General features: G+C 45.3%; 2 protein-coding genes across 2 annotated transcripts in view; one reads left to right on the top strand and one right to left on the bottom strand.

Annotated features, from left to right (window-relative positions):
* The first annotated feature begins 6,000 nt into the window (after positions 1-6,000).
* On the top strand, positions 6,001-6,951 carry LOC127030962 (olfactory receptor 10A4-like). Its single transcript, XM_050917643.1, has one exon. The coding sequence runs from the start codon at positions 6,001-6,003 to the stop codon at positions 6,949-6,951; it is 951 nt and encodes a 316-aa protein (XP_050773600.1).
* A 3,868-nt stretch (positions 6,952-10,819) lies between these two features.
* LOC127031139 (olfactory receptor 10AG1-like) overlaps positions 10,820-16,256 on the bottom strand; it is a 53,534-nt gene continuing 48,097 nt past the window's right edge. The window contains exon 2 of the mRNA XM_050917910.1: positions 10,820-11,802. Within this exon, the coding sequence (XP_050773867.1) occupies positions 10,820-11,797 (978 nt within the window). The 5' untranslated portion in view covers positions 11,798-11,802. The remainder of the gene's footprint in view (positions 11,803-16,256) is intronic.

Raw genomic sequence — 16,256 nt, 5'->3', positions numbered from 1 at the left:
ACAGGACTGCACAGCGATGGAGTGCAACTTTGGCCAGGTTTGCTCAGGGGAAGCCCGTGCCTGAATTCCACAAGGCGCCAAGATCACAGTGCCAGTGGTCATTGAGGGTTACCCAACGGTGGCCCTCATTGATTTAGGCTGTGGCCAGACACTGAACTGCCAAAACTTAAGCTCCCAGGCCGATGCCCGTCTGGGGATGAACCAGTTGCAGTTTATCCATGGGAACATACGATTCTACCCCAGTACTTGAGCCTAGGTAACAGTAGACGGGTTACCCGACCGATGGTGGTGGGTCTCGCCCTGCGCCTTGCATATCCAGTGATCCTGGGGCGGGACTGGCAGGAGTTCCCAGAAGTCCTCCGCTGCAACACCGGGGAACGCCTGAAGGTCACGCCAGGCTTGGAAGGTGACCCCCCGAAACCGGAGAAGGGGAAGCACTCGACTCTACCAAACCAATGCGAGAATCGGAGGACTCTCCCCCGGAAGCTGTTGGGGAGCCCTCGCTTCACACTGACTTTTGCCGTGATCAAAGGGCCGATCCCACGCTCAAGCAGGTGTATGAGCAGTTGACCACGGTCGATGGCACCGTCATTGATCCATACCGGGAGGCCCAGTGGCCACACTTTGAACTGCATCAGGAGCGCCTTTATCGGGTGGAGAAGGACCCCCGCATGGGGGAGTCCCAGGCCCAACTCCTTGTACCCCAATGCCATTGGCGAGTCATCATGAAACTAGCCCACAACGTCCCGGCGGCTGGACACCTGGGCCACAAGAAGACTCTGTCCCAGATATTGATGCGCTTCTTCTGGCCGGACATACACCAGGAGGTAAGAAACTATAAGTCCTGCCCAGACTGCCAGTTGGCTGCTCCTGCACAGACCCCAAAGGCGCCCCTGCTCCCCATACCCTTGATCGAAACCCCCTTTAAGCGTGTGGCCATGGACTTAGTGGGGCCTCTCCCCAAAAGCATTGCCGGGTTTCAGTATACACTGGTCATGGTGGATTATGCTACCCAGTTCCCCGAGGCAATACCCTTCCAAAACCTCACTGCCCACAGTATCGCAGGTGAGCTCGTGAAGATCTTCGCCCGCATAGGCCTGCCCCGGGAGATTCTCACAGACCAGGGCACCAACTTTACTTCTTGGCTGTTGCGACAGGAGTGTGAGCTACTGGGGATCAAGCAGCTACGTATGTCCATCTCCCATCCCCAGACCGACGGGTTGGTCGAACGATTTAACCGGATACTTAAGGACATGCTGCGCAAGATCCCCCAAGAAGATCTCGGCCGATGGGACCAGTTACTTCCACCTCTGCTCCTGGCGGTTCGGGAGGTTCCTCAGTCATCTACAAAATTTTCCCCTTTTGAATTACTGTACGGTCGTCGCCCAGGGGGCCTATTGGACCTAATGAGGGAGACATGGGAGCAAGCCCCGTCACCCGCCTAGAGCCTCTTAAAATACGTACTCCAGCTCCAGGAGCGTCTTACGCAGGCTAGGGCCCTGGCACACGAGAATTTGAAGGCCGCCAAGAAGCTCAGACACAGACCTACAACCAGGATGCCCGGACTCGCAACTTCCAACCCGGAGATCGGGTTTTACTCCTCCTCCCCTCAAGCGAATCAAAGATTTTGGCCCGGTGGCAAGGGCCTTATGAGGTGGTCCGAAAGATTGGGCCTGTCACGTTTGAGATCCACCAGCCCGACTGGCGCAAGAAAAGGCAACGCTATCATGTGAACCTTCTCAAACCTTGGCGGGAGCGAGAGGGACTCTTAATTAATCCATACCTGCCGGAACCTGAGCTGGGTCCCCAGATAACATGTTCGGAGGACCTCGGAGGGCCCCAGCTTGGAAAGACACTGACCGAGGAATAACTCAAACAGACCCAGTGTCTCCCTCGCACCTTCACAACCCAACCGGGATACACCACCCTCGTCCAGCACACCATTCAGACAGAGCCTGGGGTGGTGATCCGGGGCATGACCAGGCCCTTGCCATATCACATGCGATAGGTCATCGAAGAGGAAGTACAGGCCATGCTGGACCTGGGAGTCATCGAACCGTCACAAAGCGAATGACGCAGCCCGGTAGTGCTGGTACTGAAGCCCGATGGCACCCAACGGTTCTGCATCGATTTAAGATGTGTCAATGCCATCTCAAAGTTCGATGCGTATCTGATGCCCCGGGTAGGTGAACTGCTCAGCTGGTTGGGAGAGGCCTGCTACATTACCACCCTTGATCTGAGCAAGGGATATTGGCAGATCCCCCTCGAGCCGGCCTCCAGGAAGAAGACCACTTTTGCCACCCCTACGGGTCTGTATCAGTTTACGCGGATGCCCTTCAGCCTCCATGGGGCCCCAGCCACGTTTCAGCGGCTGATGGACTGCCTCCTCCAGCCCCATCGTGTCTACGCTGCTGCCTACCTGGATGATGTCATTATTTATAGTCACCAATGGGAGAACCATCTAGAGCGGGTAGCAGCAGTCCTGAGGTCCCTGCGGACAGCCGGGTTAACTGCCAACCCAAAGAAGTGCCACATTGGCTGGTAAGAAACGACCTACCTGGGGTATGCCACAGGGAATGGACAGGTAAAACCCCTTGTGGGAAAAGTTCAGACCATTGCAACCTGCCCACCGCAGGCCACAAAATGCCACGTATGCCAGTTCCTGGGACTGGCCGGCTATTATTGGCGGTTCATCCCCCAATTTGTTACAATTGCGGCCCCCTTGACTGGACTGTTGACCAAGGATAGCCCGTGGCAAGTAGTATGGACCCGAGAGTGCGTGAGCCCTGAACTGTTATTTGTTGCCCCGCCCTGACCTAGGGCCCGGGCTTAGTATACTGAACTGTTTGCTCAGCCCCTGCCTGAGGGTCTGAGCCCCTGAACTATTGTTTGTGCTCCGCCCTGACCTAGGGCCTAGGCTTAATAGACTGAACTATTTGCTCAGCCCCTGCCTGAGGGCCTGACCCCTGAGCTGATGTTTGTTGCTCCAGTTAGTGAGGCGGCCTGGCTCCCAGCCGCCCTAAAGAGGGGCGAACCCCGACAGTGCACGCTTACACTCTGTTAGAACGCTAAACAGAGTGGGCAAAGCTTGAATTGCTTATAAAGTCCGAATTCCCCTGAGTCCGTTTCCATCTTGCCCCTGATGGATATTGATTGCGCTATACAGCACTTCTCCCCTAACACTAATTTGGAGCAAACAAACAAGAAGAGCATTATTAGCCTGTTTGGTGGGTCACATACTTGAGGGACGAGCCACCTGCTCTATTTTGGCCATCACATTCTCTGGGGATCTTAGGGAGAGTTTAAAAGCTCCTCTTCACTCCATTCCCGGGTACTCAGCATCAGTAACACAAGCACGAGGAAACAAATTCTTCATCTCAGAGTTTGGCTTTTGCCTAGCGAGTTAGGTGTCCAGATCCCGTTGACTTTGCTCTGAAAACCCCAGCCCACTAGTGCCAAGGAAGCTCCGTCATTGCTTCAGAGGCTGCTGTGATTTGAAAAGTTTGTCCATAACAAAGATTACAAATCAGAGATTAAGCAACAAAAGGCTCCTTGGCTTGGCGGAGGGTGAGTTAAGTGGGGAGGGCTGTGTTGGTTCACCACTCACCAGCCCAGATAAGAGCAATGGAAGATGCTGGAAATGAAGAACCTCAAGGATGAAGCCCTCAATCTCACCGCTTGCTAAGCAAAGGTAATCTCATGGTGAAAGCAGTCAAGGTGGCTTCAATCCCTCGCTTTGGGACCCTGGGCAAAGTGACATTTTTTTAAAAGCACCAAAATAATTTAGGAGCCTAAATCTCCTTGACTTTCAAAAAGATCTAGGCTCCTCCGTGTCTACAGGACAGATTGGCAACATTATTTAGGTGCCTGAAGATGCAGACAGACTCCTAGTGGAATTTTCAGAAGTGTTTGAATACATTAGCTGCATAACTCTCATTGATTTCACTGGCGGTAGGTTCCTAGCCTGCTTGGGTGCTTTTGAAATTCCCAGCAGGGGCCTAAATACCTTGGAAAATCTGGCCCTTAGGCACCTTCAGAAAATTTCACCCTCGGTCACTTTGTGCCTCAGTTTTCCTATCTGAAATATGTTGTAAATAGTAGTTCATTGTCTGGCTTCTGTATTCAGATTAACATGCCCACTGAGGCAAGAACTGCCTCTCACTATGTCTGTGCAGCACCTGGCCCAATGGGGCTGTTATTCTGCATGGGCCCTGTAGGTCCTATGGTGGTTTAAATATCAATAAGATTTGTTTTGTCCCCTATGGAACAAATACCCTATGGGTATTGGAAGAGTGCAGCATCATTCACGGCTGCTTTCTGTGTGCTTTCTGTTCTCTGGCTGATGGCAGAAATTCACTCTCACCAGCATAAAGTTCAATAAAAACATATAAATGATTGGCTGGCATATGACATATTTTGGAAAGAGACTCAGGAAGACACCAAGTCTTGAGCTGCGTACTCAGTTTTTATCCAGTATTTACTCCTTCCAAGCTCTCGCTGACTTTGCCTGAATCCCAAGTGAGCTTCAGCATTTGAGCAACGGTGAGGGAAGTGTCAGAGAGCGTACAATGTTGCAGTGCCCTCGTAGTGCTCCGCCTATTGTGATGCTAGGACAAAGAACTACCTTAGAGACAACCTAATGCCTTTCCAAAGGGAAGAGGATGTAGGAGACCCTATTCACTGTTGCTTTGCACCTTGAGTCACCATTCACAAGTGTGCAAAAGAGTGCAAAGCAGGGGTGAAATGCAACTACCAGTGTGAATGAATGGAGAGTTTTTACATGGCCTTGTTTCTTTTAAAGACACATCCTGTCTTGATTTAAAAATTGCCAGTGATGCAGAATCCACCACAACATTTGGTAAATTGTTCCAATGGTTAGTTACCCTGATGGTTACAAAACGTATGGCTGATTTCCAGTCTGAATTTGTCTAGCTTCAGCTTCCAGCCTTTTGAAGCCACTTTGAATTCTCTTTGCTCAGGTGTTCAAGACAACACAGCAGACAGGGCAGTGGGAGAATTAGACCATTTTATTTTATTGCACAGGTTTCCATAAACCTTCCTGTAAGGTATCTATCTATCTATCTAATCTCCTGGTCAGTGATTGACACATCTTCTCTTAAAAGTGTTGGTTGGATGAACTCTGAGTGCCTCGTGAAGGTGACAGAGAGAGGGAAGTTATGGGTGACTTGGGTTGTGAGGGATTTGTTTGCTGCACCCACTTTGCTTTTGGATGGAGGTTCATACTGAAGATCTCCATACTGCATCTCCCCTGATGCCCTGTGCTTTGCAAAAGAGCTACTTCAGCAGACAAACTTGGAACTGGAGGTGTCTGAAAGATGCAGAAAAAATGAATGATTTTTTATGAGTTTTTTCTTTTTTCTGTTTAAATCTAAAATTGGATTTATGAGCAAAAAATATTGAAAACTCAAAATTTGGAAAATTGAATCTTTTCTGCTTAGAACAAATCATGGATTAGATTCCCAAGGCACTGGGGTAGGCTCTTTCCTGGGGAGCCAGGGTGGGCTAGTGAATAAGAATTTAATCAGAGCTTTTCCTTTGACCTGCTGTGAGACCTTAGAAAAATCACATCTTTTCACTCTTCATCAGCTTGCTCATATGCAGAATGGAGATAATGGTACGTACTCACCTTTGTCAACTGCTTTGAGATCTGCAGTTTAAAAAAAGAGAAATACTCTTATGATTCAGTGTTAAAATTGTGATGGATTGTGTAGGGACAGAATCTTCTTTGGTTATTCCAGCTTCCTACTCAGAAATATCAAAGGGGTATTTTTCAGGATGTTAAAAGTTAGAATTGATGCCAGATATGTATTATGAAACCTCCAGTAAGCTAGCGGGTGCATAGAGTGGGGACTTGCTGGCCAATCCACCTCTGTCCACTACCATCAATTTATCTTCCCACGAAAACATTTAACACCTGTAAATTTCTTTGCATTCTTTGCAGTCTCCATGGACTCTGCATGAGTCAAGTAAGTTGAAGAGATGTGGAAAAGCAACCAGACCTGTGTGACAGATATCGTGTTCCTGGGGTTCTCAGATTTCCAGGCACTGCAAGTCCTGCTCTTTGTGGTGGTATTCACCTTCTACATGGTGGCCCTGCTGGGTAACTCTCTGATAGTTATTGTCACAGTGACAGATTGGGCTTTTTGCACCCTGATGTATTTCTTCCTCAGGAACTTGTCCTTCTTGGAAATTGGCTATACCTCGGTTGTGATCCCCAAGATGCTGCTGAACCTACTGTCAGAGACCCAGACCATCTCCTTTGCGGGCTGCGGCACTCAGATGTACTTCTTCATTCTCTTCAGCATCACAGAGTGCTGCCTGCTTTCCGTTATGGCGTATGACCGCTACGTGGCCATATGCCACCCCCTGAAATACACCTTTGTTATGAGCCAGAGAGTCTACGCTCAGATGGCATCTGGTTCCTGGACCATTGGTACCTTGGTGGCTTTCTGTCAAACAGCTTCAATATTTACTCTGCCTTTCTGTGGGTCTAATACTACCAACCATTTCTTCTGTGACGTTCTCCCTGTGCTCAGACTGGCCACCACAGACACCCGCAAGAATGAAGCTGCTGTTGCCATAGTGACAGTGGTCTTTATCTTCATCCCATTTTTGCTCATTCTCTTGTCCTACATCCTCATCCTCTCTGCCATCCTGAGGATGCCCTCAGCTGCGGGCCAGCGCAAAGCCTTCTCCACCTGCTCCTCACACCTCATTGTGGTTTCTCTCTTCTATGGGACTGTCACGTTCATCTATGTGAGGCCCAAGTCAGTCTATTCTCTGGGTAGTGACAGACTGCTCTCTCTGCTCTACACGGTGGTGACGCCCATGTTCAACCCCATTGTTTACAGTCTAAGGAACAAGGAGGTGAGGAGAGCACTCAGAAAGTCAATAGTAAGACAGACTTCCTTCCTCATATGGTGTGGGTGAAGAGTGACTTTTATTTGTGGGACATTGGGGGCAGGGGGAGGTCATTGCTCATTTCCAGTGTTTTCTAAAACTATTGTGAACCTGGTTTTCACCACTCTTGCATGAGCCTCCTCTGTTACTCTTGATTTACACCAGTGTAAGTAACTCCATTGCCATTAAATGGACCCAGTTCTCCTCTCATTTGCTGGCTTGTAAATAAGAAATAACCACAGCTGGTTGAATGGCACTGTGCAGCTGTAAAGTCTTTGACTCTGCCCATAACTATGCTTCCTGGACATGAGAACATGTGTATCTTATACAGATTGTTTGATTTAAAAGACAGGGTGTTTGGCACACCAACTCGGCTCTCTTATAGCATCTCTCAGCATGGTGGGCTCTGTAAAACAAGGAATAGCGACACTCTGCAGAAAAGTGATTATGTACAAATTAGGGCTGTTGTGCCATATTGGCTGGCTAATGAGAGAAGTGAGCAAACCTATAAATAAATGGTCCAGCTCCTCTGTCTGCTTCTGCTTGGGATGTTAGTTCTTTACGACTGTTGAGCTAACCATTGTGGATTCATTAAAGTGACTGTAAATCCTAGAAATTCCAGGGGGTTTAGCGCATATGATTAGTTACTGGAAGTTCATCCCAGCAATTGATTGGTTATTTATCAATCAGAGTGAAGCAATTAGCTGCATGCAGTCAGTGACCAATCACAAATAAGGAATAGTTAAGGTGAACAATTCACGACAACTCACTGGCTGAAAACTGTACAAGTAACATTTTCATGTGTCAGTTGGTCCTGTTCTCTTCCATTGAAGCTCAGGGGGAAGTCATCACACACAATCCACAAAACCCATCAGTACAGGGAGCTGGGACTACACACAAAACCATGGACAGACACGTCTGTCGCTGGAGCTAAAGGAAATAACTTTAGGCTGGTAGCTGGGATGACTCTTTAGTCTTTCTGAGGCTGCATCCACAAGCGAGACCATGCTCCAATGCCAGCATATTACAAATGTTCATGGTGTGGGAAGGGAGAATGGAGCTGGCCCTTATGTTCCACTAAGTCTGCAGGTTGGCTGGAGAGCCATTACTTTATGTAGGCTTGCTGCCATGACACAGGTTCAAATCCCTCCACTGGTTCTGAGGTAGGTCAGCCAACTGGGGTAGCAAGTTAGGGAGCCCCTGACATAGGTTCTGGAACTATGGGTGATGAGGGTGCTGCAGCACCCCCTGGCTTGAAGTGGTTTCCTTTATATTCAGGATTTGAAGTTTGGTTCAATGAGTCTCAGCACCCCCACTATATAATTTGTTCCACCACCCCTGGCCCTTGATGATGCTCAAACACAGCTAAGTTGGGTCAGAAGACTGGCTCAACCAAACACTTCATCAACTGACCCCCATCCGAGTGAGAGGATGTTGAACATACCAGAGATTTCACTTCAGCACAATCCAAAACCAAGATGATATAATTAAAAACAAGACTTAGCACAGAACAGAGCCAGAACATCATATTACAGCTGAACAGAAAAAGGGGGCTAGGGATAGGGTTACCAGATGTCCTGATTTTATAGGGACAATCCTGATGTTTGAGTCTTTTTCATATATAGGCTCTTATTACCCTCCATCCCCATCCCAATTTTTTACACTGGCTGTCTGGTCACCCTAGATGGGGGGAAGAGTTGGAGAATGACTTTTAATTGAAAAACAAAAAATCCCCAGATCAATATATATGATTTCAACAAATGAAAACCAAAATTTTCAATATAGATCCAGAAAAAATTCAATTTACTGTTGAGAATTTTAGATATCAAACAAAATAAGATATCACAATCCCCCCCCAAACAACAACAACAACAACATTTTTTTATGGGAATTTCCATTTAGTTAAAAAGTCACTCTTTGGACAAATAAATGTTTTGGCGACATTTTTTGACCTGCTTTAACCTCAACACAATCCAAGACTCAGGTGGGGTAATTAAAATCTAGAATTGTTAAGAACGGAGAGACATCATCAGATTTTAACCAACTGTGCAGTATGTTAAACCAGATGGACAGTCCTCTGGGTAGTTTTGCAATAAAAGAACAGCCTCACCTTTCTAGAGAGGCCTTTTTTCCTCACTTCCTGTGATGCATTAAGCTACTTGGTATGTCGGAGAAGAATCTTCCCTTGTTTCCTCTCTATTGTTACATACATTGATTGCCCCAGATCATGTGAGGTACCTGGCTGTTATTGTACCAAATACACCACTACCCCGATATAACGTGACAGGATATAACAGGAATTTGGCTATAACACGATAAAGCAGCACCCTGGGGGGCTGGGGCTGCGCACTCCGGCGGATCAAAGCAAGTTCAATATAACGTGGTTTCACCTATAACATGGTAAGATATTTTTGGCTCCTGAGGACAGCGCTATATCAGGGTAGACTGGTGTTTTCACTCAGGTTTGTTCCCGGATTGATTCAGGACAATAGTAACTCTGTGGCTAAACAATTTTGATTCCCACATTCTGGTTCCACAATTTCATCTTGTCATCACCAATTACACCAAGCAAGTACGTGTGTGCGAATGCACACGTGCGCTCCCCTCCACACGCACTATTGAGGCCACACACAAAATGCTACTGAAGTACCCAATCAATTGGCACGCACACCTTTAGTTATTTTTAAAGCTGGTCAAAATTTTGTTAAGCCGTTTTCTGTAAGAAAATGCGGCTTTGACAAAATTATTTTTTTTTAATGAGGACGTGTTAAGTCTCACAGAATGTTAGATGGAAATTTTGGAACAATTTGTTTCAACGTTCTTGTTTTGATAACAGCAAAACATTTCATGTCAACCTTTTCCTTATTATCTGGGAAGGTAACTTAGGGTTAAATGGACATTTCAGTAATAAAATAATTTCTGTGTTTAGAAATTCCTTTTGGCTGAAAAGTCACTGATGTTTTGAAATTTGACTGGGATCAAGTTTATCCTGCAAGTTGCTAAGGACGTCCACAAAGGATCACATTGTACCAAAATTACCTACCCAAAAGGGCAAAAAATTGGAAGTAATTTAACGTCTTGTGATAAGACTTTGATTTATTATCCTGTGATTCTAAAGCTCTTGTTATTCTCTAGCATCATGCCATATTTTACATTAATCCATTTTAACTTTGATAGCATGGCTATAGGAATGTTTTATCTTATGCACTTCCTTTTTGATCTTTAAGTTCTGCTTTGATTAGTGAAACACTCTGGGCTCTACACTTTAGGGCCTCTCTGTGAAGGAAATCAGTGCTTAACTTTAAACCTATGCTCATGTCCCATTAAAGTTTGTGTATGTTCTCAAGTGCCTGAATCAGGGCCTAGCTAAGCAACATCAACATTCAAAATGATGTGAACAATAGTGTATCTATTCTAACGCTCTCAGTATCTATCCATTGAACAGAGAGTTTCCGACTCCTAGCCATGGTTGCAAAGTGCTTAAACGCTATGGTCAGTGGTGAGCTGGAGCCGGTTCCCACCAGTTCGCGGGAACCGGTTGTTAAATTTAGAAGCTTTGGTTATGAGATTTCCCCTAATATTTTTTTCTTCATTCAAAATATACATGATGAAGTTCTACATGCAAATCAAGCTATATCTTGAGGAATATGAAATGTGTCATGTTGAAGGTCTCTGAATGAATCATTTCAGTACTTCAGGATGTCTAGAATGTGTCTTGAGTAATCTAGAATGAATACTAATGAGCAGTATGTCTGGTGGATTCTTCAAGTGGTCTAGATTATATCTTCAGAAATCTTGAGCATCTCTTGAGGAACCAGAAAGGTATCTTGTGGGTTCCGCGTTGTCTTAGGAGAAATCTAGAACATTATCTGAGGAACATGGTGTGTATTTTATGGAATCATTTTCTCCCTACTAATTTCCTTAGGGCAGCTTTCACTTCCTTGTTCCTCAGACAATATATGAAGGGGTTGAACATTGGAGTCACAATGGTGTAGAACAGTGAGAGCAGTTTGTCGGTGTCCACTGACTCCTTTGACTTTGGTTCTAAATACACAGTCATGGCAGAGCCATAGAACAGAGTTACCACAGTGAGGTGTGAGGAGCAGGTGGAGAAGGCCTTGTGCCGGCCCAGGGCTGACGGCATCTTCAAAATCGTCCTGGCGATTTTAATATAAGAAATAACTATCAAGAAAAAGGGGATGATTAGGAATAGCAGGACTGCCATGAGGATAACCATTTTATTCCTGTAGGTGTCCACGCAGGACAGCTCCAGCACAGGGGGGACATCACAGAAGATATGGTTAATTTCATGAGACCCACAGAAGGGCAAAGAAAACACCGAATACGTCTGCCCAAAATGTAGCAGGATGCTGACAAGCCAGGACCCAGATACCATTGTAGCACAAAACTCCCTGTTCATAATGTGTGTGTAATGCAGGGGGTTACATATGGCCACGTAACGGTCATAGGCCATGGCTGTCAGAAGAAAACACTCTGTGCCAGCTAGTAAAAGGAAGAAATACGTCTGGGCAGCACAGCCGATGAATGAGATACTTCCATCCTCTGCCAGGCAACTAGCCACCATCTTGGGCAGGATGACAGAGGAGTAGCAGATCTCCACAAAGGACAAGTTCCTGAGGAAGAAATACATGGGGGTTTGAAGGGCAGAGTCCAGCACTGTGACCAAGACAATGACACCATTCCCGAGCAGGATCACCATGTAGATGACCAGGAAGACCACAAAAAGCAAACCCTGCAGGTTTGTGAGGTTGGAGAAGCCCAAGAGGATGAAGCCAGGTGTTGTGGTGTGATTTCCACTCGCCATTGGATGAGTGCATTGAATCCTGAAAGATGCTAAAGGCAAAGGACAAGGCATGTCACCTAGAGTGCACGCACATAACGGTCTGTCACAGACATGAAATCAGGCATCTCAGCTGTCAGCAATAGAAACCTGCATAGATACCCACACCCTTATGACTGTGACAGTGGTGTATTCCGTCTCATGTACGTACGGGAGCATGGTGAAATTGCTGCCCCAGCATGCCCACTTCTGGCTGGGTGTGGCAACTTCTGCCTTGATTTTCCCCACTGTCCTTTAGCCTCCAGCCACAAGAGTGTCCCAGCCCTTCATGTTTCACAGTCATTCACCCAAAGTCCAACAGAAATGTCTATTAAACAGACCTGCAGCCCGGCTGGGTTCAGCTGGCAGCCACCTTGTCACAGCTGTGCCTCTACTGTTCTAGCCAGATCCCTGGCACATTCCTCCATCTGAAGGGGTCCACGCAGGCCACAGTTCTTTGGGGCACCTGAGTCCACTCCGGCTGCTAGCTGACCCCTGCAGTGACCGCTCTGCTCTACTCTTCTTTCAGGCTGCTTCCCAGAGAGAGGGAACTCTCTTCTCCTCTCCGCTCACTCTCCATTCCCCAGCTGGGCTCCCCCTGCTTGGCTTGATCTTTAACTAGACCTCGCCCATCCTAGGTGAGAGCAGGCAGAGTCATTGGCCCCTTAGACCCATTTTAACCCATTCCCAACATGCGTGGGGTGAGAGCACCCCATCACAGGCAGCATGATCAGAACTGCTTCTCTTCTTGTCAAAGGCCTTGTCCTGTGACAGGTAACACAGGTGCTCTTTGAGCTTCAGAGTCTGAGGCCTGGGATTTCAGAGCAGGATGAATTTAGGGGGGAAGGGTCACCTAAGGCTGGCTGACATTTTTTCAACCAAAATTTGAAAAATGAAATATTGACAAAAAGTCAGTGGAAAAAAGTTTTTATACTTTAAAAAGAAGAAAAAGTTGGGACGTAAAACACGTCCCCATGTTTTTATACTCCCCCGTCCCACTGGAAAAGTGTTTAAAAATGTTAACAAGTAAGAAAGATGCTGCTTTCTCTCCTATTTTAAACCTTTAAAAAGCCTCATCCTCCTGTTTGATACTGAGAGGAGTACAAGGAAATAAATAAAAACAGGAAAGAAAGTGAGTTTTCTCCATTTTCTCTCATTTTTTTCTTTCACTGGAAAAAATATTTTTTTAAACACACAAACAAGTGCTAGAAATTAAAGAGAAGGGCCACTGGCAGCAGAGTCCAGATCCAATTTTGGGTGGTTTCTGGTTTGTCCTGTTATCGGACTAGAAACCATCTTACCCATGAACTCCAAAGCCTGGCACCAGAACCTTCAGCACCTTTATCGCTCCCCTCAGCTCCCCCTCAAGAATATCTTAACAGAAGCCCTTAGCCTTTGCCCTGACCTCCCTGCTTCTTTTTACCAGCTCCCTGAGGAATACCCCAGTGTCAACTGCACCCAACTCCTTCTAACATAAGGAGAAGGAACCCATGTACGGTAATATTGGCTATGAACAGTCTGTAGCCAGGAATAGTTTATTTGACTGAAAATCCAGCTCTGGTGTTCAGGCCTGATTCCACAGACACTTATCACCAAGGTATAGTGCTTACTACCATGACCAGTTCCATTCAAAGAGGCCTAAAGTGGACAGGTAGCAGCACCTAGTGAAATTCAATTAGATTTGGGTTCCCAACCCACTTAGAATCCTTTAAAAATCCCAACCCAGACATCTGCCACTCATCCCTCTAGCGAGTGGCACCTAACTCCAGGAAGAGTCCCACAGAATGGATATTCCTACTTGGAGATTAAGGTACTACACTATGAGAGGGAGAACGGCACATTCTGGCCCTTGATGAATTTAAAGTAGAACCATCTTTATAAGAATTAATTAACTGAAGCTGAAAATGAGAGAGGTTTCAATAAATAAAAATGTAGATGTTATTTAAGAAGCTACAGAGAAGCTGGAACTCTCAAAGCAAAGGGATAGGATGAAAAGTGCTGAAGGCAAATCCAAACAATAGGGAAAAATCAATGGAGGAAAATATCAGAACTTCAAAAAAGTGAAAGTTTTAAATAAAATATACCTTTTTCTTAAAGATTTTGTAAAAATGTTTTGCTCAGCTCATAGAAGGGTTGGTATTTTTCAAAAATGTGAAGTTTTGACCAAAAAAAATTAAAATATAATGTTTGCATTTTTCACCAGTCCCAGGTTTTTGTTTTCAAATTAAATACAGGTCTGGGAAAATGAATAATTTGTTTCTCACATCCTCCATTGAATCCTGCCACTACTAACAGACATGAGTAATATTATTCACTAGTGTAAGCTGGCTGACTCCTGAAGTATCAATAACTTGTTGCTTTAGGAGCACAGGACAAAATACAATCCACTGAAACGTAATGGGGCAGATTCTGCTTTCAGTTATTTTGGCGTAAATCTGAGCTAGCTTCACTGAAAATGAGGCTGCCCAATGGCTAATGCATCGAATTCAGACCCTCCTCACACATGTACTGTTCCTGGTTTTCTTGTTTCGCCGTCTCTAAAATGCGGCTATTGTTCATGTTGGCTGATCTTTTCCAAAGCTCAGACACAAGGGCAGAAATACACATCTGGACACAAATACACAACAGGAAGACTTAGTGGCACACTCACAAACACAATGGTATAAACACAAATGTTTTCTTGCTCACACAGAAACAAACAAACCTGCTAATTATGAGCATCAAAACATACGTGGACAAAGGGTCACAGGTATCACACATCCCAACCCCTACCCACACACCAGCAATACGTATACACAAGGACACACTCCCTAAGAAATCCCTAACAGACAGACACAGATACAGGTGCAAACACACAGTTAGAGACTGTAACACAATCACAGACAGATGCAAATAGACACCACTGCAAAGGAACTCTATTTTTGGGAACACATATTTGTTATAAACATACATGAGGACTTTTACAGACACATAAAGCTTACTTCAAACACATGCAACAATTACTGTGAAATACAGCTCTGGACTCCCCAACAAACACCTGTGCACAGACTCACAATTCAAACATGTGCTTGATATTGCTTTTTGAACGAAAAATTCATACCTTTGTTATGTTATAGCTTCTTTTTTAATGACCTAAAATAAAAATGAATTATATAGATGGCTGATGAGGTCACTGACTTGAATGATCTATCCTTCACCAAAGGGAAATTGTTCAGAGATGGTGCTATTCGAGCTAAAGCAGAATCTCCCAAGACTATCATTTTCTGAGCAGACCTGTCTCGTTTAAAAGCAGCTTTTGGAAATGCCCCAAATTAAGGGCACTACTTTGTGACTTGCCCTCTCATTTTTCAGTTTGTGTCACTCCAAAGGTCTGGAAGGGTGTTATCTGCTCTGATAGTGACCCACCAGCATATTTAAATCCATTCACTCCAAGTGGCTAGGGCCAACTCAAAAGGGGCAGAGCTAAGGTTATTTTGCAGAGCTGGCATGTACCTTAATACTTTGTTTCCTGCTCTTCAGAGATTGAAGTTTAGCTCCTGGAAGGGTGTGAGGCTGTGCTGGGTGCCTGAACTCTGCATCAAGAAAGGTTTTGGGTGGGAATGTGGACTAAGGAAATGATTTTTTAAGAGAGGGAGGTGCTCAGCAGTTCCTGTTGATAGTCCTAGCTACTGTTGAAAATCCAATCCTAACATGTTCAGGATGAATAAAGTTGGCCAGAAAATGGCTGAGAAAAAAATCTTGAACTATTGTTGATTAAATACATAAATAATAAACAAACAGATAAATAATGTGTCTTCTGCGGGAATTTTCAAAAGTACATTAGGGAGTTAGGAGCCCCGACTTTCAAATCAACTTATTTCCACAATTCCCTTTGGTGCTTTTGAAATTCTCACCCTTTCCTCAATAATTTTTGGCAATTAAAATTTTCTAAGAAGGTCTATTCAGAATTTATATTTTATTTTCACAGAAAATATCAGCTGTCCTATCGATCCACTCACCCACCCATCCAGCCCCTTACCACAGCCAGGTGGAAAATTTTATGAAAATGTTCACTGTTTCAAAATTTAGTTTCAGGTTGCAATTTTCAAACCTTCCTGGCAAAAGTTTATTAAAAAATAGTGTTTAGTTTAATTTTTTTTGAAGAATCAGCATTTACAAATGAATTTTTTTTTAAAAAAAATTCTGGACCGGCTCCAGCCCATTATCTATCCAGCTTAAATTGCTTGTCTCTGCTGCACAAGAAGCTAGGATCCTGACACACACATGAGTAACTCCTTTCACATACTCTCAACAGAGTCACTCGCATGAAGGAAGTGAGTCATGGGCATTGGTTTTGTAGCACCATAGCACAAAAGCTGACTGCTGAGGCTTAGTCAGATGTTTCAGACCAGGCAAGCAAGTGACCAACACAGCTTTAGCTTGACCGAGGCTGACAATGTACAAGAAAAGTTAAACTGCCCATGCCCCGCAGAGTCTCTCAGCCTCGTCTTCTGAG

Source organism: Gopherus flavomarginatus, chromosome 11 (genome assembly GCF_025201925.1).
Source record: "Gopherus flavomarginatus isolate rGopFla2 chromosome 11, rGopFla2.mat.asm, whole genome shotgun sequence".
Classification (NCBI taxonomy): domain Eukaryota; kingdom Metazoa; phylum Chordata; order Testudines; family Testudinidae; genus Gopherus; species Gopherus flavomarginatus.
Note: the sequence above shows the minus strand (reverse complement) of the source record. Positions and strands in the feature narration are given on the sequence as shown.

Bases quoted from the DNA above. Each gene is read 5' to 3' on its own strand.
- LOC127030962 (XM_050917643.1), top strand. From the start codon at position 6,001: ATGTGGAAAAGCAACCAGACCTGTGTGACAGATATCGTGTTCCTGGGG.